The 26508-nt window shown below is 39.1% G+C and overlaps 1 protein-coding gene across 1 annotated transcript in view; it reads left to right on the top strand.

Annotated features, from left to right (window-relative positions):
* The first annotated feature begins 265 nt into the window (after window positions 1-265).
* The window catches only part of spegb (striated muscle enriched protein kinase b), a 55002-nt gene continuing 28759 nt past the window's right edge, over window positions 266-26508 (top strand). The window contains exons 1-13 of the mRNA XM_084724256.1: window positions 266-1303; window positions 13738-13824; window positions 14450-14516; window positions 14620-16166; window positions 16339-16482; window positions 16999-17181; window positions 18399-18565; window positions 18855-18943; window positions 22830-23005; window positions 23627-23887; window positions 23998-24156; window positions 25606-25795; window positions 25923-26152. Coding sequence (XP_084580382.1) covers window positions 886-1303; window positions 13738-13824; window positions 14450-14516; window positions 14620-16166; window positions 16339-16482; window positions 16999-17181; window positions 18399-18565; window positions 18855-18943; window positions 22830-23005; window positions 23627-23887; window positions 23998-24156; window positions 25606-25795; window positions 25923-26152 — 3718 coding nt within the window. The 5' untranslated portion in view covers window positions 266-885. The remainder of the gene's footprint in view (window positions 1304-13737; window positions 13825-14449; window positions 14517-14619; window positions 16167-16338; window positions 16483-16998; window positions 17182-18398; window positions 18566-18854; window positions 18944-22829; window positions 23006-23626; window positions 23888-23997; window positions 24157-25605; window positions 25796-25922; window positions 26153-26508) is intronic.

The following is a 26508-nucleotide window of genomic DNA, read 5'->3' as shown; positions in this document are numbered from 1 at the left end:
TATCTGTCCCGTACAGACCACCCCCCTCCTCTGTGCCAAGTGTTGCACCATCTCACATGTTCTACTGACCTCAGGTTGGCTAAAAATGACAAGGGGCGGGAGCCTAGCAGTGAGTGGGCAGACGGATCACCATGCAGCTGTCATTGTAGGGCTTGCTGGGCTGTGACTGTCATTTCCCCCTTCAGACTGACTGGCAGAGGTAGGGGGAGATCATGAGTGGGGTGGTTTAGCTCATGGGGTAAGAGTTGGGGGGGGGCACCGTGCATCTTGCTGGACAGGACTTGATGCATTCAAACAGAAGCCACGCAGGAACAGATCTAAAGGCCGCTGGGAATAAAAAGGGGAACTTGCTGAAGACTCGCACCTTGTTCTGTGGAGAAGTTATGAGAAGTTGGGAAATGGTTACAAAAGGCTGAACAGTCACCGGGAAACGGAGGGGGGAATAGCAGGGCCATCACTTCCAAGAGACAAGTCAAGGGAGCCGTTAATGCAACATGATCCGGTGGGTCTTGCCCTAAAAATACCTCTGGGCAGGAGAGTGGCAGCTATCTCTATCTGCTTAATTACCTGGTAATCAACTATTTCTTTTTCTTCAGACAACAACTGAGGTCAGAGAACAGTGATTTGAAGAGAATTTATCCACAGGAGACATGTTTTTAAATATTTGAATCTGGCTTTTCAAGTAAAAGAAAGTTATAGATGTAAAATTCAAAATGTGACAACCTTGTTAATAGTAATTTATGTGTGAAGCCTGTTCATAGACTCTAATGCCCTCACTGGATTTTGGTTTTGAATACAGAGAGAGGGCCCAGTCAGTGTTATAGCCACACAATCCACACACACAGTCACAGAATCCATTGCAGGATCCAACAAATCAGTTCCACCATGAGGAAAGCCGAGGTGCAAATGACCCTGAAAAAAGGGGCAGATGAGGCAGTGGCACCCCCGAGCCCCATCATCCCCCCGAAGCGGTCCAAAGCGAGCCCGGAGCAAGTCGTCCCGGAGCCTCGAGGACCCGGTCTTCCCACCCCGACGCCGCCGGTTTTTATACGCAAAATGAGGAACGCCGCTGTGGGGACGGGCTGCGACATCCGTCTCAAGGTAACCGTGGCTGGAGACCCGCAGCCTTCATTGTACTGGTACCACAACGATGACCTCCTCAACATGGAGAACCAGGAGTACGGAGGGCTCTGGATTAGGGATTGCAAACCCACTGATGCCGGCCTCTACACCTGCATCGCCAACAATCACCTGGGAGAGGCGCGGAGCAGTGCTGTGCTTGCTGTCTTGGATCTGGGTGAAGGTAATACTCATGCATACATTTCACACTTTGATCTAGTTCAGTCAAAGTCTGTCAGTCAAAAGCATCTATCTGATACCACAAAAAAAATTCAGTCATCAAAGGCACCTTACACATTTTAAAAAATCAGCACTATCATTCTCAAGCTGACTGTAACATTAAGGTTTTAAGTAGAAAATCATTTACTTTAGTAATTTCCATGAAAACTACCCACAATGCCACAGTCATCTCAAAGCCCAGCCCAAAACTTTAACATGAGCCTGTCCAGCACCATTTTCTACATCTTTTTCACAGCAGGTTTACAGATATGAAATAGTAGGGTAAACACTGATTTTGCCATTGATACTAATTAAGGCCCCATCCCATTTAGTGTAAAGTGCCATTTAGTGTATAGTTGTGAAGTTTTTTGATGAGCTTTACCTGAGAAAATAAATGAACATCTGAAGAGTCAGAACTGTTCTTCATTTTTGTTAGGGTAATGATGTCAGAATTTATTGGTAGGGTCCATGAGAAATATGTAATTATCCACATGGTGCATCTACACTATAAAAATATTTAATGACATTCAAATAGTTCTTTACAATATATATCAAAACATTAAATACAAATAAATGTAAACAATTTGAAGTATTGCAAAATATTACAAGAGATTAATTTGTATCCCAAGACAAAAATATTGAGAAGTTGTTGTTGATGGCTTATGCTGGGTTAAGTTTTCCCAAAGCATCTGGAAAGGAGCACAAAGGCCACACTCATAAGAATCTGTTACTGTACAAAGACATCATTGTCAACAAGAAATATTTTGAATAACTTTGAGGTGAGATGAATTACCATATAATGACTCATCCATTTGGATTTTCAGTGCGTCCTTATATTAATCAAAGATAGAAAGATTAATTTCTGAGAGATGTTATACTGAAGTAACGGAAGGATATCTTTTACAGGTGACACAGAGGAGGCCTTGGTTATTTTGCAGATATAGACACTCCATTAAATTGGATTTATTTTCAAGTTCTGAATGTCCTTAAGTCAATTATCTACATGCGTTTTATGTGTTATGCTTTTGGAGATTCAAATGTGAAAACAGTATATATTTTTTTTATTTTCAATTAAAAAGGAATTGTGGGTATCACTGTTTGAAAGTAGCATATGAAGAGAAAGTTGAGTAGATTTCCATCATGCATGCAGAAACACTGAAAAGTAATCATTCATTCGCTTTTGACAAAGTCTGCCAAAGCAAACTTTTCATTGTGTATTACAGTCAGATTCGTCAATGTCAGACCAAGGATTATCAGAAGACTCAACAAAACCTCTTTTTATGCATCTTGTGATCTCGAGCACTGATCTAAATTCAGCTCACCTGAGTGCTTTGACCACCTCAGCTACTTTGAAAAATGGTATTACCAGCTGCACAAACATGCCCTTCATATTTCAGCCCCACTACTCTGTCATTGTTCTGCAGTGCTCTGCGTGAGTGTGTGGTGGAAACTCATCCTTCAGTTTAGAACTGGCTTTTCCTGCTGAGAGACTGTATGTAAGCATTGGCATGCGCAGAGATACCAAGACTAATCACTGCTGAATACACTTCAATCAGTTTAACATGACTAAAGGTCTGGCAAATGATATCATTCTCTAATGATGCAGAATAAAGGAGAGAGTGCTTACATAACCTGCTGATTTCAGTCTCCAAGCTTAGATTTGGGTACTAAAAGAGCAGTGATGTCTGCAGAGTGGACAACGTGATGACAAGGATTCCTTTTAGCATGGGTGGCAAGAATCCACATATTACATTTCCTTTACTGTATAAATATTGGATGCCTGGAGAGAGTCCACATAAGACACACCCATTGACTGTACATAAAGATGGATGATACGTCTCCGCTTCCTCCCACTGTACAAAAATGAAGCCAGAATATCCCAGATATGAGCACTGCTGTCTTACAGTTGTGACATCATTTGGAACATTTAGTGATTATAAGAGCTACCTAAAATGACAGAAACCTGATGTGTGTACTTTTGGTTTGTTTTGGTAGTTCCTCCTGCTAAAATGGAGGCATTGGGTTTATGACCTATACTGCAGCCAGCCACCAGGGGGCGATCAAGATGTTTTGGTTTCACTTTTGGTGAGCTGGCATGCTGTCCATCTTTATATATATGACATTTAATGTACCATCAAATTTGAGTACCTGAAAAATCAAAACAGGAATCCACGTGACTAATTTACAAAAATGATATTGTAGAACTGGCCGATGTCCACTGAATTGACATCTGCTGATGTCCATAGTAAAACATCATGATGGACAATGATACACAATGAATGATGGCATCATCCATTGGCCCAACTCTACGATGCTGATAACAAAACACAAGTAACTGAGCTTTCCTTCTCAAATTCAGTTGTTTTCAGCTTTATATACAGTAAGTAGGACTAACCTTGTTATGAATGAACAGACTGGAAAATGAAGACATCTCATTGAAATATAATACTAGACATTTTTCACCCTTGTGTCTAGATGGAAGCTGAGTGGGACCAAGCACCTTTTGTCCCTTAACCTAAGAAGATCTTAACCACAGCCTTGTCATATTATAAAATATAATTATTTTGTACTACATGCACAATGAAGATCAGCAGGCAGAAATGCTGTGAGAGTTTCTCAATCTAGACGAAACCCTTTTTCATGGCAGCCATATATATGTATATGAAATAGTAGGGTAAACACAGATGTTAACAATAATACTAATTGAAGGAATAATATTAAAAGAAGCAGCAGTACTAGAACGGAGGCTAACCAATTTACTGCTGTGGACAGGGTCAGCAGCAAAACATATTCAGCCACGTGGAAAAAAAGGCCCATCTAAAAAAGCCGTACATTAGTTTAACTGTATGTTATATTCATCACTTTACCTTGTCATCAGACAGCCTTTTTTCATGAGAAAGTGCCGTTATGTAAGACAAATATCGCTCGCTCACCTTTGGCAAAATTTTCATTATTACTTTTACCTCACAGACCAGTTGCTGGTCAGCTGTATCTCTATCTCACAGTTGTGTCACCTCAATATTGCATCGGGTAGCCGATCACTCAAACAACAAACACCTACTGGAGATTCCCACAGTTTTGTTTCATGTGAGATTAAATCAGTTTTATCACTGTTGGCTAGACAAGAGCATTGTTATTATTAAGGGACAATTAAACCCCAAATAAAAATGATATAATATTTCTCCTTTGCCCTGTAGTGCTGTTTATCCATCTAGTTTTTTTATGTGAATTCCTTGACTCCAGTTTAATGGGACTAAATGGCACTAACTTTGTTGTGCTTAAAGCACCAAAAATATATTTAAAATTGAAAACCAGTGTCTCTTTCCGGAAATCATGACTCAGCTACTCAAGATAATCCACAGACCTTGTTGTGACCAGGGTCGTGTTTGTTGTTCATTCTTTCTTCCTAGTAGAAAGAAAGTAGTTCCAGTAGATTCTAAAATAGTTTCTGTAGATTCTGCTGCAAAAAGAAAGCTCACAACAAGGTGTGTAGTAATGGGTTTATGAATTTGGGATTTTTGGTTTTGAATTTTTCTAGTGTATTTGTTAGCACTATGGGCACCACAAGCTGAGTGCCATTTAGTCCAATTACATTTGAGAGAGGGCAGACATCTCTACAGCTGATATCTCCCAAACTCTGCAGCTCACACCAAACAATCTAGATGGATAAATAGCACCACAGGCCAGGGGAAAATGTGTATTTTTGATTCTGGGGTGAACAGTCAGTGAAGCTCATACAAGCAGCAATCCATATGCTCCTCTTGATCCTCTTTTATCTGTTGTGGCACGCTCAGAATGATCTTAAAAAGACCGTGATTTTTATGCATCATAGGGGCCTCCAATAGTAAATACCGAAAACAGTTGGAGCTCCTCACTATTAGCCACAACTTTCTTTAAAGCTTTAAGGCAGGTTTGAAAACAAGCTCTTGGTTCAGAAATTTTCCTTTGTCTCTCCATTTTAACCTTCAGTGTGAATCAGCTCTCTACTGCTTTGCCATGTGCGTAGTCTACAGCTGTTCCATCACTCAATGATGCTGCCCAAACCCTCTCTCTCTCTCTCTTTCTCTCTCTCTCTCTCTTTGAAAATGTCTCTCTGTACCGCCCCCCTCGTCCACCGACTCTGCCTAGTTATTTATACAGTGGAATGTGCCAGGCCTTAGATTTTTGTGATGTTAGCAGGCCAACGTCTCTCCTGTTACATGGGAAGACATCACTGCTAATTTTAGGCCGGCCCTGTATGACTTTTTTTCCCTCCACTGATCAGGCAAAGGGCTGATTTTATTTCCAGAACATCTAGTAAATAAGGATGTCTGCCACATGTAGTGATGTCATTCATCTTTCATTACCCTTACCATTTTGTACTCAATAATGTCTCTATCCTCTTTTGAGCTCTGCATTAGTCATTTATTTGACAAACTGATTAAAGGACCAGTATGCAGGATTAAGTGAAATCTAGCAATGAGCTCGCAGATTGCAAACACCTCGCCTTCCCCTCCCCTTCCAACCATCCAGAAGAACCTACAGTGGCCTAAAAAGTTGTAAAACAGGCCTTCTCTAAGCTAATCTAACTGGCTGTGAGCGGTAGCTTCATATTTGACTGAAATATATTAGAGTGATATCAATCTTTTCATCTAACTCACAAACCAAATATTTCCTGAAATGTCCGACTATTCCTTCAAAGGACCAGTGTGTAGGGTTTAGTGGCATTTAGCGGTCAGCTTACAGATTGCAATCATGTTGTCTCACCCTCCCTTCCAAGCACATAGGAGAAAGTACATTGACCATGAAACTCCCACAACACACAAAAAGGCCATATTTAGAGCCAGTGTTTGGTTTATCTGCCTTGGGCTGTACTGTAGAAACATAGTGGCCTCCATGGATGACAACTTGTGTCCTCTGTGGATATAAATTTATAATTATAGAGTAATGAAAATACAGTGATTCTTATTTTCAGGTGATTATACACTAATGAAAACATACGAATGGATATTATATTGTATTTCTGTCATATTCTGCCAATAGATCCCTGTAAATCTAAAAACAAATCATGAAGTTGTTATGGTGAACGTACAAGCAAATAACTGTCAATTCCTGTTTATTTGTCAGGCATATAGAGCATTATTAGTATTTACTACGCGGTCACCTGTGTTTAGCTCTGTTTTGGTGTCCACCAACTCCTGAGAAAATGATTTGACACTTCATCAGGTAAATGCTGTGCTGTGCTCACCTCCTGGTTGCTAACTTTGCCATTTCTTGCTTGGTATATGGTGGATTTCAGCTTTTTCGCTAAAAATATGTGCAGCTGAAAGTGATGCTGATGAGAGAGTAAATCAAAACAGCAGCGTTGAGGCAGTAAAACCAAGACAATGAGCTGAAAGATGCCAAAAAGTTGCATAAAGCTAACAAAGTTTGGTGTTTAATAATAGCTCAGTAACTGCCATTAAAAAAAAAATCTTGCAGAGTAATCTTACAGTTAGGAGAGACCTGGGAAGTTAAGATGTCGCCACTGAGTGTGACGATGGCCCCTCTCCAGGGTGTTTGGATAGTTTCCTCACCATGTTGTCCTCCTCCTGGACCATGAGCGTGAGTGAACAGGTGGAGCTGCAGTTACACTGTGGAAATCCCCTACACCGCCCCGTTGCTTTAATAAATAGATTTAGTTGTGCATCAACAAAAGTTTTGTAGCAGAGGAGAAATCCTGAAGGGTAATTATGGAGAGAGCTGAACAGTTTTGAGTAGCAGATTTTGAGTTTTCAAGTGTATGAGGATTTTTTTAGTTCCCATGTTCACATTAAGTAGAAAAAATGAGTAACAGCTCATGAAAGATAGAGAAGGACATAGTGAGTGAACGTGTAAATACTGAAATCTGTCCCCACATCACACATGTGCTGAACTACTGCACATGTGCAGAACATGTCCTCCAAGCGGGCTCCACAAACAAGTAAACACAACTAATAGGTGTCCATGATGTCCCCAATTCAGTCATTACCTCACAAGTTGCACAACAACAAACCTTGCACTAAATTATGCAGTTTGCCAAGTCAGCTATGCAAAAACCATTAAAAGACTGTGTAAAAATACAAGTTTTTATGATGGAAATACTGTATTTTATTTATTGAGCTACACTAACAACAACAGCTGTTTTCAATAATAGGTAGTAGGTATTGAATCATTATGGATTTATTTCACTGCATCTCTTAAAAAGTCAGTGCAGTTGAAGGCTGGATTACAAAGCTTCTGGAGGGGTACTTGTAAAGGTACAGCACTAGTGTTAGCATTAGCATAACTTTAGCCTTCCATGCTTTGCTACTGTACATTTACTGGCAGACTGACAGCTTACTGCTAAATTTAAGTTGCTGCTCTGCTATAAGCAGTACTGACAGTCTCGTGCTGACTTTCCCCCACTTGCACACCCCATACGCTCATGTACTGCCCTATACCTTAAAGGAGCTACACTACCCTTATGACAATACGCTTGTCATATGCTATGTTGTTATATGATGCTTTGTCACCACGGTAAGAAAAAATCTAAACAATCACAGCCCTGGTTAGAACAAATCAAGGCAAAGTTAAATCCATTCCTCACACATCTTATCTTGTGCTTGTGGTACCCTCTCTAAATCCATTGAGACATTGAGTATCGTTCTTCAAGCTTGACAGGCCTGTAGTGCCTAGTTACAGTGCTAATCTATGATTGGATAGTTATTATGTGTTTCTGTTGTCCATCAGTGTGTGCTGAGATGTAAGCTAGCTTTCACTTCAGTCTGTTAGCATTAACATTATAAAATATACACAGCTCTTAAGTAACTTTAGATCTTAAAAATGCTCTTACAGAGTTCTTGTTTTAAAATCTGTCAGATGGAAACATTAAAAAGTCAGCGGGAGACAGACTTCTCAGCTCACTCAGTGTGTTCAAGCATTTGCATTAGCTTACATGAGCTATGTTAAATCTGCCACCGTTATCACTATAAACAGCATATGTGCACTATGAGAATGGGAAACGTGACAGGTGCAGCAACAGCATCTAAGGAGGGGGGGCTTAGCAAAGGGTACTGGAAGGCACACCTCACATAGGTGATATTGGCAGGATGTAGGTATGTCATGACTAGATCGTTATGCAATGTGAAACTAAACCTCATGAGATCAAATGTATAAGTTTAACAAAAACTTTCACATGTGAAAGCACCTCAAGAAATTTCTCAGAAAGGCTAATATTTCTACAGTTACAGGGAACAGACGATTATTCTGCTACAGGTTGTTATTCAAGCACACAGCCTGTGCCAACGCATGCTGCAGCTAGCACTAACACATTGTGGTATTTTTGTCACAAGACTGAGAGTCATGACAGATTTCCCCCTTTTTAAACTGATGTTGGATTCATGTATAAAAAAAAAAAGCAGAAAAGGTCCACATAAAGTGCAGCTGCCAAGGAAACAAGAATACACTTTCCATGACCTGAGATTACATAATCAGCAGACCGTGTAATTAAGCCTGTAGGTTTTTACAAATTTTCTGAACAATACACAGTTGTAGCTGCAACCATTAGATATTTAGTATGAATTATTATTTATGTACGGTGTGAAGCAAGTTAGTGCCTTTTTTAGCCTTGGTTTATTTATACCTGTTCGCTTGCACGTGTGTGTGTGTGTGTGTGTGTGTGTGTGAGTGAGTGAACTCTCAGCATGCTCACGGCGTTATTTTGTCCTGAGCACAGTCTGATGCTATGTGAATTGAAATGTCATTCCTAAGCGTAGCTGTTTCTGTTACTGATTTATACTCAGCGGTGAGATGAAATGTGTAAGCAGTGATGCCTTTTCTGTTCCCTCAGGGGAGAGAATTCTTAGAGACTGAGTCATTCAAAATGCACCATGTGATAACAGAATACTCAACAATTATTACACCAAAAGTATCAAAAAATGAGCAGCAACACCAACTGAAATCACAGTGTAGAAACATACAATAGCAGTGTTATATTTTAGGAGTGTAGCAGTGAGCGCTGCAGTTAAATCTATCATATCCCTTGTTAATAGGGTTGCTTTGTGTATTCAGTGTAAGCAGCCAGTAACACATTTGCTGTGAGAGCTAACAGTGTTCCAGCAATGCAGAGAGGAGCGAGGAGGTCCCTGTAGCGGTTGCAGTGATTCTCCCCCTTCTCTGCCGACAACACAACATCGGCTCATTACACCAGTAGCAGAATAAGACACAGACACATGGGGAGGTAGGGAAAAATGAAAAATGTCAACCAATGCTGTAGAAACACTGATCTCAAGAGGGCTGGATCACTCCCACTGGTTTTTCTGCCTATCGGTGTGCACTGCCTGTAGGGTGGAACACAGCGGGGGAAGATGCTTACACTGTCGCTGGCTATTGTGTGGACAGAGGGGCTCCCTCAGAGTGGATGATATGCATTCAACAGACATTTGCACCTGCAGATGGAGGCTCGCGTGCCGTGCTGTTCAGAAACGGATTCTCTGAGAAGAAGTGCTGACACTCCGAGGTGCAACTTGTTATATAATGGACCAAAGTGCCTTCTTTCCATTTTTCTTTGCGTTTGATTGAGAAGCTTTCACCTGCATGTTAGCAGACTTACAGTATATAACAAGTTGAATCTTTTGCATCCAAGTCAGACATTTCTTGGGGATGTCTGTAGAATATTCCCTTATTTAGGCGTGTAGTAATGGCTCGGAACCCCCAGTGTATCTTGGGGAATACCCTGCTGCTGAATGTAAGCCAAGACAAAAAATACCTGTCGAGGACATACCAACAGTGGCCATGAACAAAATCCAGACCAAAGAAAAAAATCAGGCAAGTGCTATTTTATGTTATCTTTGCCAATCATACAGCTATTTGTTTTAGTCCTGTACTGATTAAATCATTTACTGTGTGTAGAAATGTACCATTTCAAATGTTGACAGAAGCATTTTATTAACCTTAATGCTCAAAAACTGGCCACACAGTGTTTTCTGAGCTGATGCAATTACCAATGACAGCCTTAATCAGGAGGAAAAAAAGATTAGACCAGTGTTATTGTGGAATATAATTACCTCAACCAATAGAAACCAAGCTCAAGGCATCGCCATAGCGTTGAACTAACTTCAAAGAATTGCAGAGGACTTTCAGAGTTTCACTAAAATGTTGATATAGTGCGACTTTTCTCAAACTGATGTTCCTTTATGGGCTTTCTAACCCTAATATTACAGTGTGAATCTTAAATAAGCAGAATTGAAAACAGAATCACAAAGATGGTGGAAAAAGAAAAAACCTTTTCTTTCCCGCTCTTATGTCACAACAGCAGAGATGTCAAAACTGAGACACTGAGGAAGTACTCAGCCAAGTATAAATCTCATCTTGGAAGATGTAACTTGAGCTATGTAGTTTTCTGCGGGGTTGCAGTGACGGGTTTATGAGCAACACTTTGCTGGAACTATAGTAAGACGTGTACAGTAATACCCCATGCAGACGCCCAGTGCCATCATACCCCTGACTAATTAAGCTGTGTGATGGCTAATAGACTTACCTAGAACTTGCTTACTACTGAAATTGTGTTTTGAAAAGAAACCTTTTCAATGTATAAACTTTTTTCTAATTTACCTACACATGTACATACCAAAATCTAAGAGGGAGAGGCTCGGATTGTTTGATGAAAAATTTTGGTTACTGTTCGTTTCAGCAGCTTTTACAGGTGCAATGTGTAAAATGTGGTCAGATTTTTCATTTGAAACATTAAAAAAAAATGAACTGACACTGTCAACACAATGTGTTAGCAGAGATATATCAACTAAAGTTAGCATGCTAACCAGCTAGTCCCAGCCCATCCTGTTTAATAATACCACTCAGTGCCTTTAAAGGTGACATTCTGATCCCTCCATAGTTTCAGCTTGGAGGTGCAGGTGGTGAGTTCACAATGTTCTGCAAGCTCTCTTAGCTTTTTTAGTCTTGTAAATAAACAAAATGAACTATACAATTATTAAGATGTCTATGGCATCACCTGTGCATAACAAGTGTAAACAAGACCCTGCTTATAAGAATTGTGCCCTGTAGTGCCACTAGTGGTCGATGCCATGTCCAAAATCCATACTGTAGTATATGCTCCATATTCAACCATACAGTATGCTGTTTTTACACGTATAAATATTTTTTATGCTAACTAGAAATTTCACACTGTCTGGGAACCATGGATGTACACAGTTGTATACCAAACCATCTTACAATGTACAGATGTTTCATTGGATAATTGAAAACTTTCACTTTTCACCTGCTGGTCGTGCATTTGAAAAGTTGGTAAATTACCAAACATCAGGAGGATTCATCCTTTTGAGACCATGAATGTGGACAATTCAACCAATAGTTGTTGGGATATTTCTGTCTGGACCAAAGTGGTAGACTGACTGACATTGCCGTACTTTGAGCCATTTTGTCATTTTTTTCCCTGTAAAAATGACACAGGGCCACATCCTAAGATGGCTAATGTTAGCAAAATTCTTGCCAACTAGCTACCCAATGATTGATGTAGATTCGTTAGCTAGTTAGCTAGCATTTTGCTAACATAAGCTAATTTAAGATGTGAAAATGCACTTTTAAATACACTCGTGGAAAAGGGGCAGGACTTAGCAAGGATCAGTTATAATAAATATGTCAACAAAAACTGTGTCTTTTCGATTTTGTTGCTTTTTAAAAAAATGTTTTGTTTTTCAGTTTTCTCTTTCTCTCTTTTTCAAGCCCTCCCCTCTTTAGTCAGTTTTCTTTTCACGCTAAAGTTATGAAACAATTGAATCTTCAAGGCAGAATAAAGAAAGACATAAGTTTGTCGAGGCTTACAGAGCTCTTACCATTTTGGTTTATGCAAATCATTTGGATTATCAAACTTTACCTTAAAAACACTTAAATAAATTGACTTTTTATTACTTTTCTGATTTAAGAATTGATTGACTGTAAGATACGTCTGTGTCATGTTTTGCTTTGTGAACACAGCTTCATTAAAATCTGATGATCACCTCGGGGAAGGCTATATATGACTATATATGATCTATGACCTAATATGCATAAATAAAAGTTCAGCATTTGTAACTGCTTTATTTGATTATGTGCTATTCAGGGAAAAAGATTGCTTTACAAACATCCAAGGGAGTTTTATTGTGAAATCTGCAGTGCAGTCATATGACATAAATATCTTGCCAATTATTATGAATGTAGACTGAAATGCTTTGGGTAACTTCATTTGCTTGACACACACAAAATGTAAACCACTTCATTCCATCAGTTTTGCTTTTTTACTTGAGAAAAAACAGGTTGACATTGAAGAGCAATACAAATGTACCGTGTAACATTTGCTGGATTTTGTCTTTCTTCTGAATTCACACGAACATTCCCAGTATTTTTCTACCATCAGTATTACCACATTATCCTATTGTGTTCTTTTACTGCAAGGGAACAACAGCCTCTGTTTTTTATAAGTAATTCCACCTACTGTGAAGCAAACACCTCATGAGAGCTGCTGGGATGCCAGTGACTCAATAGTGCTTTCTATTTTGAGTCCTACCAATGACTGTTTTTTCTCTGTCTGAGGAAAATAGTCAAATCTTTTTAAGATGGTACAACTGGAGCAAATTTTAAGGCTTAAAAGAGATAAAATGGAAAGAAGTTGTTTTTTTCTTGAAAATAGTGAAACACCTCTGTTTATTTTTCTCTGATGTGTTATATTCCCTCCCTTAACATTAACTTGCAGATGCTGATGAGATAATTATGAGGGATAAAGACTCAGCAACAATTCAGCTGCCGCCAATTTAGTACATTTAGCTTAGCTGTGCTAATGAGACCCTGAGGGTGACAACAATCAAGTAAAACGACATTCATAATCAAATAGAGTCCAATGCAACACAGAGGGAAACTTTATTTGAATAAGATTTCATTCTCAGATATGCAATTTTTTTTTAACACTTATGATGTATTTTAGAGTAGCTTGCCTGTTTTTTCTTAAAACCTAATATTTCGTTCTAAAGAAATTAAACCATTGAAATGTGTCACCTTCAACATCAGTTTGCACTGAGAATTTTCATTTGCCTCTCACTAAACATCACCTGAATCGGATACTGTATTCTAGTGGTTCCTATAGTAACAGTGTGCCCCCTCTGTTTCTTCATCTGCCTCTATGTAAACATTCTTTCCAATTAGCCTCGCGCAGAGAGATCAAAAACTGAATAATATTCAATTGTGTCAATGAATTTGTTTTGTCAAAAAAATGTCTTTCAATTAGCAACATAAGTAACATTTCATGTGCGAAATGTCATGACATTTAACTTGATGTTGTCATTTAACACACTATTTTCCTCCTTCCTTTCCTATTTTCATCTTATGGGATCCTAGTCAGTAAAAATGATTTTTCCATTGTATTTTTGTCAGATTCCGAAACAACAGAGGATGAAGGTGAAGACCAATATGAGACCAAAGAAGACAGTGGGGATGCTGAGGACCAGGCTGTGCATACAGGTATCCATCATGTTTCTAGCTTGCAATTATTCCTTTAGACAATTTTCTTTTATTCTTGTTTTTACTGAGTTCTATTAGTTTATACATGTTAATGAGAATTTTGAAATATTCAGAAGGAAGCTTTTTCTTTTTCCTACTTTTTGAGCCTTACACACCATGGAATGAGCTGAAAACACCCCATAAAGTTGCAAAGGTATTAGTGCCCTTGCTTATGTAAAATTCCAGCAAATACAGAACAATGTTCTGGTTTATTTGGAGCATCTTTGTGTTTACCTGATGAGTGTAAGTCCAGCATTCACTCTCCCATTAGACCTGTTTTGGGAATACTGATACTTCAGTTGCCAATTGCTCCACTGTGTTTACCATTTAGTTGCTAAGAGCTTTTTCTGTGAAAATGTTTTCCTGCCTTGGCTGCATGCTGAAAATCCAAAAGAATGAACTCAGATGCACTAAAATGCTCTGCAGAGCTGACAGGTACTGCACACATGGATTTTATTTCTCTGTGGATTCTTCACAAAAAGTGACCCCTTTATAGTTTGTCATCTAGTGGTTATGGGAAAAATGATTAGTGCAGCTTTACATTTGCCTTGTTTCATATCATATCTCTTCTTTACACGTGATGCAGTGATTGACAAATGTGCAGAAGATGACAATAGAACACATGGACATGAGGATCACTCTAACACAACCAGGCAAGGAATTATTATTTGACTCAAGTTCCATACTAAAATACAATGTTATGCAGAATGTGAATTAAAAATACACCTACTGAGATTTTGCCTCACATCCTTTCAGGAGCCATTCAGAGAACTTTTCAAGAGAATCCCCTCCACAAGTCCTCCCACCCCCATCCCCAAGACTCGTCAAACGTACCTCCACCTCTCCAATGCCAAGTCGCTCCGGTTCAACTACACCTCTCAGCTTGCGCAAGAAAACTGTTGTGCCAACTGAATACCAAGACACAGTGCCTGGGGAGTTTGAAGAAAAGGTTAAGCAGCCAAAATCCGCATCCCAAAGTAACACCCAGGACTCCCGACCGCAGACTCCACTGAGCGAGTACTCGCGCAAAGAATTTACTCCTAGACCATCCCCGAAGCTTACCAGGGCGAGCTCAAAGGTGTTTGAGAAGGTACGTGGCTTAGAAGAGCGGAGACGAAGCCTTGATATTCCAGAGGGTTCCATTTCGGGAAGATCCTGGGCAGGGTTCAATCGTGCTGGATCTGTAGATTCAGATGACGGAGGAAGCCGGTTGGGCATCTCTAGAGAAAGTTCAAGGGAAGATCTAAGGGAGGCTTTGAAAGAGGATGCTGCTGAACGGAGATCTATGTTTAGACAGAGAGCTGCTTCCCTGGAGGAGAAACCTCGCTACTCCCAAAAGGTTCAGGACATTGAGAACAAGTTCACTGAGGAGCTGCAGCGTATTAAGAAGCTTGTTGGTAAACCTCATATGAAGAAGTCATTCTCAACTGAACAGCTCACTCTGAAGGGCAAGCAGCGCCAGCCTCTCAGGAAAATCGAACCTATTCCTCCTCAAGTGCTTCAAAAGCTCCAAGAAAGGGAACGAGCACAGTGGGCAAAGGAACAGAGAGAAAAGGAACTAAGTCAGCAACCAATGCAGCAAGTACCGCAAGACCAGCATAGATCCCAACCGCAAAAGACAGCAAGCACTGGTTCAACAACTGTAACAGTCAGTAGATTTGGAGAGGTTGCAGGCACCCCAGAGTCCATGCAGTTATCTGACTTACCAGGACAACGATCAGTAAGAGAATTAAGTCGAGTCAGTCCAGTTACAGAAATCATACAGAGGTCATCATCACCAGCATTATATTATCAACAAAGAGAAGAGTCGCCAAGCAGAAATGTTGCTGAGATGACATTACGCAAGGTCGAACGAAGGCCACCAAGTCCACTTGTACAAAGGGTATCTCGAATGCAAGAATCCCAGCACATTCAAGAATCTCTTGGCCAAACATCGCAAAAGGACGAGACATCGGGGAGAAAGACGCCAATAGAAGTAGTACTAAGAAAAATTGAAAACAGACCTGAAAGTCCACTGGTACAAAGACGGGGTGTCATTGTGCAAGATCTTCCTCCGCAACCCCCTCCGAAACCCTCCAGGATGTCACCAGTCATGCCAACTGAGGAAAAAATGGAAGTGGAGCTATCCAAACCAGCCTTAAAGATAAGAATCCCCGCAATTATTGTTGAAGATGAAAAAATGGAAGAAGATGGTCCTGTGGTGACAAGTGAGCCTCAGCCAATTAGTACTAGTGCCAAAGAGGGACAACAGCCGAAGACCAAAGGAAAGAAACGTCGCCCTAGACCCATGTCTCCAGAGTTAGGTTAGATTTGCTTTGCTTCTTTCATCTAGCTTTCTGTAGTAGTGAGAAGTTCAGTCTGCTTTTTTTCTCAGTTTAATCAACCAATTAGTCATTCTTTACTTGAGGGTTTGTATTTCTCTAATTTGATCACAGGAAAAAAAAAATGACTTCAGGCTTTTCTTAAACTGTGTAGATTCTTCAGATGATTCTTATGTGTCTGCTGGAGAAGACCCAATGGAGGCCCCTGTCTTTGAGTTTTCCCTCCAGGACACTGTAGCATCTGCTGGTGCAGATGTGCTACTAAAATGTATCATTGCCGGCACTCCCACTCCTGAAGGTAACATGTTGTACTTTATGTTTCAACAACAAAAACTCTGAGAAATTCTGAATTGTAAATTTAAAGGAACATTTTCATCCCAAAATCAAAACTATATACTTTTCCTTTGGCCTGTAGTGCTATATAGAGTTTTGGTGTGAGTTGCAGAGTTGTGGAGATGTGTGTCTTCTCTCTAGTGTAATGAAATGAAATGGCCCTCAGCTTGTGGTGCTCAAAGCACCAAAAAGATACATTTGAAAAACACTCAACAGCAATGTCTCTTTCCTGAAATCCTGACCTGTTTACTCAGGATAATCCATTGTAAATTTTTCAAATTACTTTAGTCCCATTATATTTGGGAGAAGGCAGACATCTCTATGGTCAGTATCCAAAACTCCGGAACCCACATCAAAACTATCTAGACGGACAGGTCACGCTACAAGCCAGTAGAAAAAATATGTATTTTTGACTTTGGGGGTGAACTGTTTCTTTAAGTGATCAACGCACAAATTATTCTTTTTGTCCTCTCTATTGAAGTTACCTGGACAAAAGACAACACTGAAATCATCGGCACTGCAAATTACACGGTCAAAGTGGAGGGCGAACGCCACAGTCTGCTCATCAAATCAGCTAGAATAAGTGACGCTGGAAAATACTGTGTGACTGCTGTTAATCAGATGGGAAGAGCATCCAGCAGTGCCACCCTTATAGTTAAAGCAGGTCAGTTTGACTTTTGGTGACAACTGTTTTGTGGTGATTTGTTTTTATTTCTGACTCTTCAAAACTTGAAACCTAATCCTAAATTATTTGATTATATTATATTATATTATATTATATTATATTATATATTAGGTTATACATTTATTATTATCTAGGAAGTGGTATTATTTTCTTGATTAGTCAGAATGGATGTATCTATAATGTAAGTCTGTGTATTGGCAAGAATAGTATGAGCAATGAGTAGCAATATGATATATATCACAGTTCAATATTAAAATGTAATTTTAGTAAAACTGTCGTAGTTTAAGGAGCACACCATTGTATACATAAAAAAGACAATCAGAACAGCAAGCATACAACTGTGGATAACAACACCTCTATCTAGCTGTCTACAGTTTAAACACAACACAAACACAAAATGAACCACTGCCACAAATCTTTGATACTGTATCACAAAACATAATATTGTAATACTCAAGTGTATGGATATTTTTACACTCCTGCTATGGTGCAGGTTTTTAATTGTGTCTAAAAAAACTGCAGTTGCTTATTTTAAACCAGAGATGACATTAACATGAGAGCACCATGCTGATATAATCAACATGTTGTTAATTGTTTTATTATCTACAGTGAAAAATATGTCTGTCCATTTCACTTGAATGTTCTCAGTTATTATCATAAGCTCAAAATGGCCATGATAGTCTGTCAAAAATTAAATAGGAAACTTCTTTTCTCCCCATAGATGAATTTAAAAAATACCTTACATAGTCAAAAACAGGCCAATATACATCACAGTATTTCTTATCTGTAAAGCTCCTAAAAAACATATTGTGGTCTCTTCCCACATTGGCATTGTGTTTCAGCTGATTTCTCTCCTGCTCCCTTGTCATTATCTCTCTGAGCAAAATGTCTGTGCCATATATTCCAGCTGAACAACCTCACTTATAGTTACCATAGCAACTCAGAGGCGAAACTGAACCTATAAATTGCCCACTGAGGCTCACTGGCTCCACCCACTGTGAATCCACTATTGTTTGGATATCACATTTGACATCTCAGACTCTAATTGTATTTTAAGGGCGACTTGTTTTTTTTTTTTTTAAATACATGAACTCCTGTGTTCTCAACTCCTCTTAGTAATGTAAAGTAAAATTAAGTCTACAGACACCAAAAGGTGCAGAAACTACAAGATGAATGTAACCTTGTTGTTTTTATAGAATCTGCACATGAGCCGAGGGGAAACCTGGGCGTGCCTATGGATATTAGTAGCCCTATTACGTCTGATGAGGAATATCTCAGTCCCCTGGAGGAAGGCATGGATTTTGGAGGGCCAGAGCCAAGGCGCAGTATTGACACACGATTCAGGCAACCCCCTGCATTCCTGGTGAGACTGTACAGAGCTAGACCTGATTAGATACCTCACTGTCTTTCCCTTTTAGAATATGACATGTATGTTTTAGTAATGACACTTACTCAACTGCATTTCTGACTGGTTGGTTGCTACATATTGCATGACAATGTTTTATCTCCAAGATGTCCTTGATTCTATCAATATTAATTTCTTGTATAAACATGTTGTCCACTGCGTGGTCATCCCATCAACATGTCTGTCAAATAAACCTTACAGGTAAAATGCATCTCTCAGCTTCTAACTTACATTACATTTCAAACAGGTAACAATGAGTGATCAAGCTGTCATTGAAGGACAGGAAGTCACCATGTCTGTCCGAATAAGTGGACAACCCAAACCCATGCTCTATTGGTAGGTCCCCTCACTTCATCCAGCTGCTTCAACTCATTACGTGCATGGGACATGGAAAAGACCTTCTCTGTATCCAGGCCATTCTCATTCCCAGGTTATCAAATACCAACATTTTGTTACACCTCTTGGAGACCAGGCTTTCACTAGCTTCAATGTAAATCCATCCACATTCACATGTGGAGGAAGTGGTGTGGATGGACGATATATACAAAACATAGCATACTTATTTTAACCCAAACAATGATCTTTTCCTGAGCCCAACCAACAAAACAAAACTCTGTGGCAGTGCCTCATACAGATGTTAAAGGTTGCCTTGTGCATCAATATGAGACACAGAGAGGCATGACTAATGCATCAGTATAAGGGTTGTACAATTAATCACAATCAAATCAAAATCTGAATACAGTAAAGTGCAATATCCAAATCGCAAAACAATTACCAAATTGCAATTTTTGTTGAAAAAGGAAAAATGTGTGAGAAAAGATGCCCCGGCCTAAATATCTTGTTCTTCAGATGAAAGAAAATATGTTTGGTCCAGATCCAAACAAATATGACATTGTCACAATTTTTAAAAAATTATTTATTTATTTATTTATTTTTCAGTAAAAGTGAAAACCATGATGCAAAAAGATCATTCCCACTATCGCATATCGCAACTGTAATTTCAGTCAGAATATTTGCAATATGAGTTTTTTACTGTATCATGCAGCCTGAGTATCATTATTATTATTATTATTATTATTATTATTATTGTTGTTGTTGTTGTTGTTGTTGTTGTTGTTGTTATTCTTTAACTGTAAATGGTTCAACACAAATCACCTTCATTTCAGCCATGCAACACCATTCATCATATTTACACAGCAGAGATTTTCCCTGGTTGTCACACTGCACACTGCCAGGGTTAGAAGCTCAAATGCTGTTATCAAAGGATAATGACATGCTGCTGTGTTCCAGGTGATAAGTCGTATAAATGTATGAAATCTGACAAATCATTACTAGTTAACCGCCTCCATTACTAGTTAACCGCCTCCAGACTAATTAGTAAATGTAAAACAATGTAATTTGCTAACCCTTTAGCTAACAGCTAATGTTAGCATTCAGCCACTTCTTAGCTAATGTTACCGTTTGATAGTGTTACATGGTATGAGAAGAAAGGCACAAATGAATTCTACCGCTGATGTTTGCTAAGAGGTGGTTAATCATTTTTCTATTTTTTAACAAAAAATGACATTGACCACAATAAAAAAAAACAAAAAAAAACATAGGTACAGAATAAAAACCTACGTCGGTACTGATGACCTGGGATGAGAGCAAGTTGGTGTGTTACAAACCAGCATGTTTGCTTGACTGCATGGTTTGTTGTAGGGCATGCTGCTTTATTGGATCTGTTAAAGGAAGTGGAAGCTTAATGTTTACTGCCTAACAATCTCCAGGCTGACGGAAAGAGGGAAGAATAACACGCTTCACCCCATTTACAATGGAGCTGCTCAGCGCCCAGAAACATAAATGTCTGGCAGAACTAATGAGCTCTTAGACGATCTGGAATTCACATGTGATGCTGAGGCCATCCAAAGAAGAACCAGACCTGACTGTATGTCTTTGCAAGGGTCAGGTCCTTTAATGTTTGTAGAATACTTCCTCATATCAGCCAGCAGTTCTTTGTTCCTGTTGTCAGCTAGGACAGCAGCTGGCAATATTCCATGTTTTTTTTGTTTTTTTTTCCTCGTACAAATCCCTAAAAAAAAACAAAGTCTGATATATCTTTTTCCTCTGTGCCATACGGCTCCGTTATTGTGGAGGAGCTACTAAATACACATCAGTGAGCCACGCTGTTAACAGTCACGTCAGGGTGATGGGATCCTTTGTTACCATGAGCATGAACCCTCTACTTGATTTTGAGTCAGTCTCACATACACCATCCTCCTGCTGTAAATACTCACAAGAGCACCATCTATGGTGATGAATTAAAAATACTTCCTCACACCTCTCAATGGTGTGAGGAAGAAGAAATGTAGGTTGCACATTATTTTACAATACAGTAATAAAATGTAATAAGCTGTACTTTGTATCAAATTAGACAAAAACTAGAAATAATATGTTATTTATTAGACAAATACAGCTGTACCCTAATTAGACACCATGCACCCAACGGTACACTAATAGAGAGGGAAAGTCACATCCCTCCCAGTGTACCCCATGGAACCTAACTTAAGAAGAAATATGAATTGTAGTCTATAGAGAGAGACAGATCATTGTTTCAATTCCAATTTGAATTGTTTCCTGAATAACACATATGATGTTTGTCAATTTAAAAGACAGTTTTACAAGGCAAGAAACTTGCAATTTGTGGTAGATTTGCTGTAGTTTAGTTAGGTTTTGTGTGAAACCTCTCAGTGAGCTACATCTCTCGTCTTGCACAATATGCGTCACCAACCCTAATCGTTCTCTCCCCTGTAATGTTACTGAACCTGAAGTGTTTTATCCAGCAACTTGTGGTGCTCTTATCATCTGGGAAGAGAACGGCTATTATGTGACAACATCCCAGTACAAAAACACACATGATTTTCCCCCTTCAAAAGCTAACATTAGCCACTGAAGCTATGATGCCTGACGTCACTCAGGCGACTTCTGGGTGTGTAGTCTTTCAAATTACGTATTTTCAAAGTCTGATACCTTAACAGTTTTACAACAAACAGCCACTTTCTTGACTTGTAAAGTTATCTTTTAAATTCACGGACATCATATTTGTGATTTGTTACGAAATTAAAATTGGAACAAAAAGTAATTTGTCTCTCGCCATAGACTAAAATTTACATTTTATCTGAAGTAAGGTCCCATGGTGGTCCACCAGGAGGGTCATGACTTCAGCTCTCTATAAAATGTCACAAGCTGTACATTGTATGAAATTAGACAGAAACTAGAATATGTTCTTTATTAGACAGTCTAATGTTCATTAATAAGAGGGAATAAGCCATACTTTTTATCAAATTAGATGAAAGCTAGGAATAATATGTTCTTTATTAGACAGTCTTAGACCCTTTGTTAGATCCTTATTAGACTTTATTAGAGGGCAATCAGGGACACATTACAACAGAACTATACTGTAAACTAAAGTGAAATCACATATCTGCTATTTAAAACGATGTGTGAACTAGACACTACAGGCTTATTGTAACACTGGGCAGAAAATGTTAATTGATCTAAGAAGTTGGGGTCCTTCTTGGCTGCTCTGCAAATTGGAACAACCAACAATTTCACATAAGTTTACAGTGTCCATAATTGCCCTCTACTAAAGTCTAATGAGGGGCTAACTGTGCAAAAAAGTTACTTAAGTTTCACAGTGCTGTTGTAATTTGTCTCAAATTACTCTCTAATAAGGTCTAAAACAGGTCTAATGGGGTCTAGTAATGTTAAATAATCAACATATTATTTCTAGTTTTTGTCTTATTTGATACAAAATATGGCTTGTATTGTACAATTAAGTGCGACCAAAATGTTTTAACACTTGGACTAACACCTTGTAGGTTTTTGGTCTTTTCATAGGATTTGTGTAATATAGAATAATGCCAGCCTCGTCCTTTAATACAGGAGACACGAATAGTCTGAGTCACTCTGGCAGGTTCTGTCATCAGAGTTAGTCATGACTCTCAAGAGTCAATAGCAGAAAAGAAAGTGCTAAACATAATATTGGCAGTCCTGGTAATAATAACATATCCCACCCCCAACCCCCTTTATACCTCCCAGAATAGAGCCTGCAGTTGAAAAAGTGTGTGCTTGGTCATCTTCCATTGCATAAATTAAATTTAAAAACACTTTTGAGCGCTGCACGAATGATTCATCTCTTGTTTTTAACAACAATTGTTCCCTTAATTCTACTCTTTTGTAGGCTGAGGGACAGAGTTACGGTGAAAACTGGCCCACGTCACATTGTACGTGAGAAAGAAGATGGCACTTTTGAAATGACCATCAAGTCAGCAGTGAGGTCAGACTCTGGGATTTACACCTGTAAGATCATTAATGAGTATGGGACAAAGCAGTGTGAAGGAAAGCTGCAGGTTCAAGGTAGGCTCTGCTCCAAATATCTCCCAAAATATGCTGGTATTTGTTGTTACTTTAAAGGGATAATTCACCCCTAAATCAAAAATACACATTATTCTCCTGGCCTGTATAATAATAGTAGTAATAGTGGATACATAGTATGCTATGTATCCATCTAGACCTTTTTGGTGTGAGTTGCAGAGTTTTGGAGATGTCAGCTGTAGATATGTCTGCCTTCTCTCCAATATAATGAGACTAAATGGCACTCTGTGGTGCTAAAAGCACAAGAAAGATACATTTAAGAAAAACAGTGTTTCTTTATCTACCAGAACTACTTTCTTTCTACTAGAAATAACACTACATGCCAGGGGAAATATATGTATTTTTGATTTTGAGGTGAACTGTCCCTATGAATCCACGTTACACTCAGTTTTTGTGAATAAAAGATCTGTTACTTTTGTCAAGCTATTTCTTATATTATGACCAAGTTATGGACACTAGTTCACTTATTACTCAGCATATACATTCATACCATAACTCCAAGTGAATAAAAACATTCCTTGTGACCTGTGAGTAGTTCACGACACCAATGCTCAGGTGTCACTTAACAGCACTCTTCAGAAAATGTCCTTTATTTACACCCAGCCCCACCAGTTGAGCCTAGCCTGGCTGTCATCCGCCCGGTCAAGGACATCACAGCCAAGGCTGGAGAGACTGTTTTGTTCGAGTGTCATGTCATCGGACCCAAGGACACTGATGTGGACTGGCTGGCAGATGGGAAACTGATCCAGCCGGCATTGCTCAACTGTAAGATGCACTTTGACGGAAGAAAGTGCCGGCTGCTGCTCAACTCTGTGCACGAGGATGACAGCGGGACGTACACATGCAAACTGAGCACAGCAAAGGGTGTGTTTGAATAATAAATATCACAAATATGTGTGATGTAAAATTAAAATGAATTTCATTGTCCTGTCTGCCTCTTGTGCTACTTCTGAATTAATATTTTCACTCTTCAGAGGAAGTGACATCATCTGGCAAACTCAAAGTCATCCCTTCAATTGAACCTCTCTTCACTCGCAAGCTGGACGTTCTAGAAGTGATCGAGGGACGTAATGCTCGGTTCGACTGCAAAGTCAGTGGGACGCCACCTCCTAAGGTCACCTGGAGTCACTTTGGTAGGATTGTATATAGATATTATTACTATACAGAGATATTCACAGTCACATGTTCATTTTAATCACCGGTTAAAGATGCTTTTAGGATTTAGATATTGTTCTTGCACCCAGGTGTATCACAGATTTCAACGTTTAAGGGGAAGATTCACCAGTTTTTATGTGGGTGTCCAGGCAATGTTGATGGTAAATGAAGGCAACTGAAGCAATACATTCCTCCATATGTTCTGTATTGACTGAGAAAACTGAGTTCTCCTGCTCACAGAGCCGTGCCGGCAGTGTTTACATGTACCAGAATTAGGGATGGGTATCCTTAGGATTTTGATGGTACTGCTCTTTCCAATATTTGTTCTTTTTCTATACTAAATATTTCCTTTTTAAAATTAAAAAAATAAAATAAATTTAGAGCAGAATTCAAACTGAATGTTTTTATAACTAAATATTGTTTCTAGAGCAGCAACAGTAGTGTTTACAACAGTAAAGTCACTATTTAAACTCAATAATATGTCACTGGGGAAAAAAAATCAAAATGTCAATGAAATAAATCATATTTCTGACATCAAAATCCTGAGTGAAGTTTAGAAAGAATGAAGAACACAGACATCAGTAAGGTATCGGTCATTCATCCTGTCCTTTCTCTGTCCTTTTGGTAGAGGACATGCTTTGTCTCAGCCAGTGGCTGAGTTTACAAAAATTTACTAAATTTAAAGATACTCAGCAAACTAGACTAAAAAGTTCAAATACACACAGACAGCTTTTGTTTCAGCTTGTTGGTAACAAATATTGTAAAAATTACAGGTGCACATAAAGTATTGTTTTTTTACTTGCAAAGGTTGTATTGCACTTAATTAGAGTAAGGACCATCGCTTATCTTTGAGTTATTCCACCGATACATCTTTGCTCTGCTGTTCAACAGCACTGTTTCATGTATTTGTTTGTGGAGGAGCTGCCTGGACACAGACAGGAGGCGAGAAACTGCAGCGTGACAATGAATTAAATAAAAAGTGCAGATAAAAGAACTGTTGAAGCTTATCACATGTTGCTGTGTCACCACCCTAGCTTAAAGATGTTACTTTTTTTGACCAAAACACAGTGTTAGGTGAAAAAAAAACTCATCTAGCCCTGGCTACCCAGAGGTGGATCCAAGCTGAAACAGCCTGACATCACTGAGATTTCACTGGATTTCACTGAAAGAACGGCAGCAGGAGCACTTAGCTTGGTCTAATATAGCAGTACTGAGGAGTTGATGGCTTCAATAGAGTACAAGAAACAGATTTCATAAAATGTGGCTTCCATACCTTTTTGAAATGACCTGTTCTTTTCTTGTTTTCAACTTTGTCTTTACCTTTAAACAGTCTCTGAGTTTGGCTGTTGATTTTTTAATTACAGTAGGCGACTAGTGTCATGTATAAAGTGATGTATAAATGCAGATTGTTTTTTTTTTCTCTTTAGACCATCCACTCACAGAAAGTGAGGACATCCGTATTCTCCAGGAGGGCGGCCGACACTCTCTCATCATTTCTCATGTGACCAATGAGGATGAGGGTTTTTTCACGGTCACGGCCTGTAACTGTCACGGAGAGGCAGAGAGCTCTGCCGAACTTTACATACAAGAACCGCGACCCGCCATCTCCTCACAGATGTAAAAGCATGCTATTCATTGGCTATTGGTTCATAGCTCTTGTGTATTTTGTGGACTTTTCCTGATTATGGGTTAAAAAAAAATCTCATGCTTATGCAGCAGTTGGAATGTCCTCCCTTCCCTTTAGGGCTAAACTGGAGAAGATGCCTTCGATCCCAGAGGAGCCAGAGGTCCCGGAGAATGAGGTGGAGCGCTTCACCATGCCTGACTTCATCAAACCCCTGTATGACCTGGATGTGATCGAGGGGAAGGAGGCTGTGCTCAAATGTAAAGTGGCTGGTCTGCCGTACCCCACCATCGTCTGGTTCCACAACGGCAAGAGGATTGAGAGCACCGAGGACAGAAAGATGACACAGTGTGAGTGTTTCAAAGTGGATTAACATTCAGAGAGTGTTCAGGCCTGTCAGAGTACTCAAGGCTGTACAAAGCTATTACACTCTGGCCAATTTATTTCAGAGTCCTCTGGTTTTAATAAGAGGAATAATTTAATCTAGTTTTAATTTTAACTTCTGTTTTAATCAAATTAAGATGAACAAAGAACTTTTTCATTTATATGTAGGAAAGAAAACCTTCTAAAATCAGATAAGTATGTACTTGCATTAAAAAAAAACTTGTTATGCCAGTACATGATGTATAATGTTCATACTAACCTGCTCTTGTTCTGAGCAAATGATCCCAATAACAAAAACAGTGCTCAAAGTTTCATTTATCAC

The sequence above is a fragment of the Lutjanus erythropterus genome, chromosome 8 (genome assembly GCF_056507025.1).
Source record: "Lutjanus erythropterus isolate fLutEry1 chromosome 8, fLutEry1.hap2, whole genome shotgun sequence".
Classification (NCBI taxonomy): domain Eukaryota; kingdom Metazoa; phylum Chordata; class Actinopteri; order Lutjaniformes; family Lutjanidae; genus Lutjanus; species Lutjanus erythropterus.
Note: the sequence above shows the minus strand (reverse complement) of the source record. Positions and strands in the feature narration are given on the sequence as shown.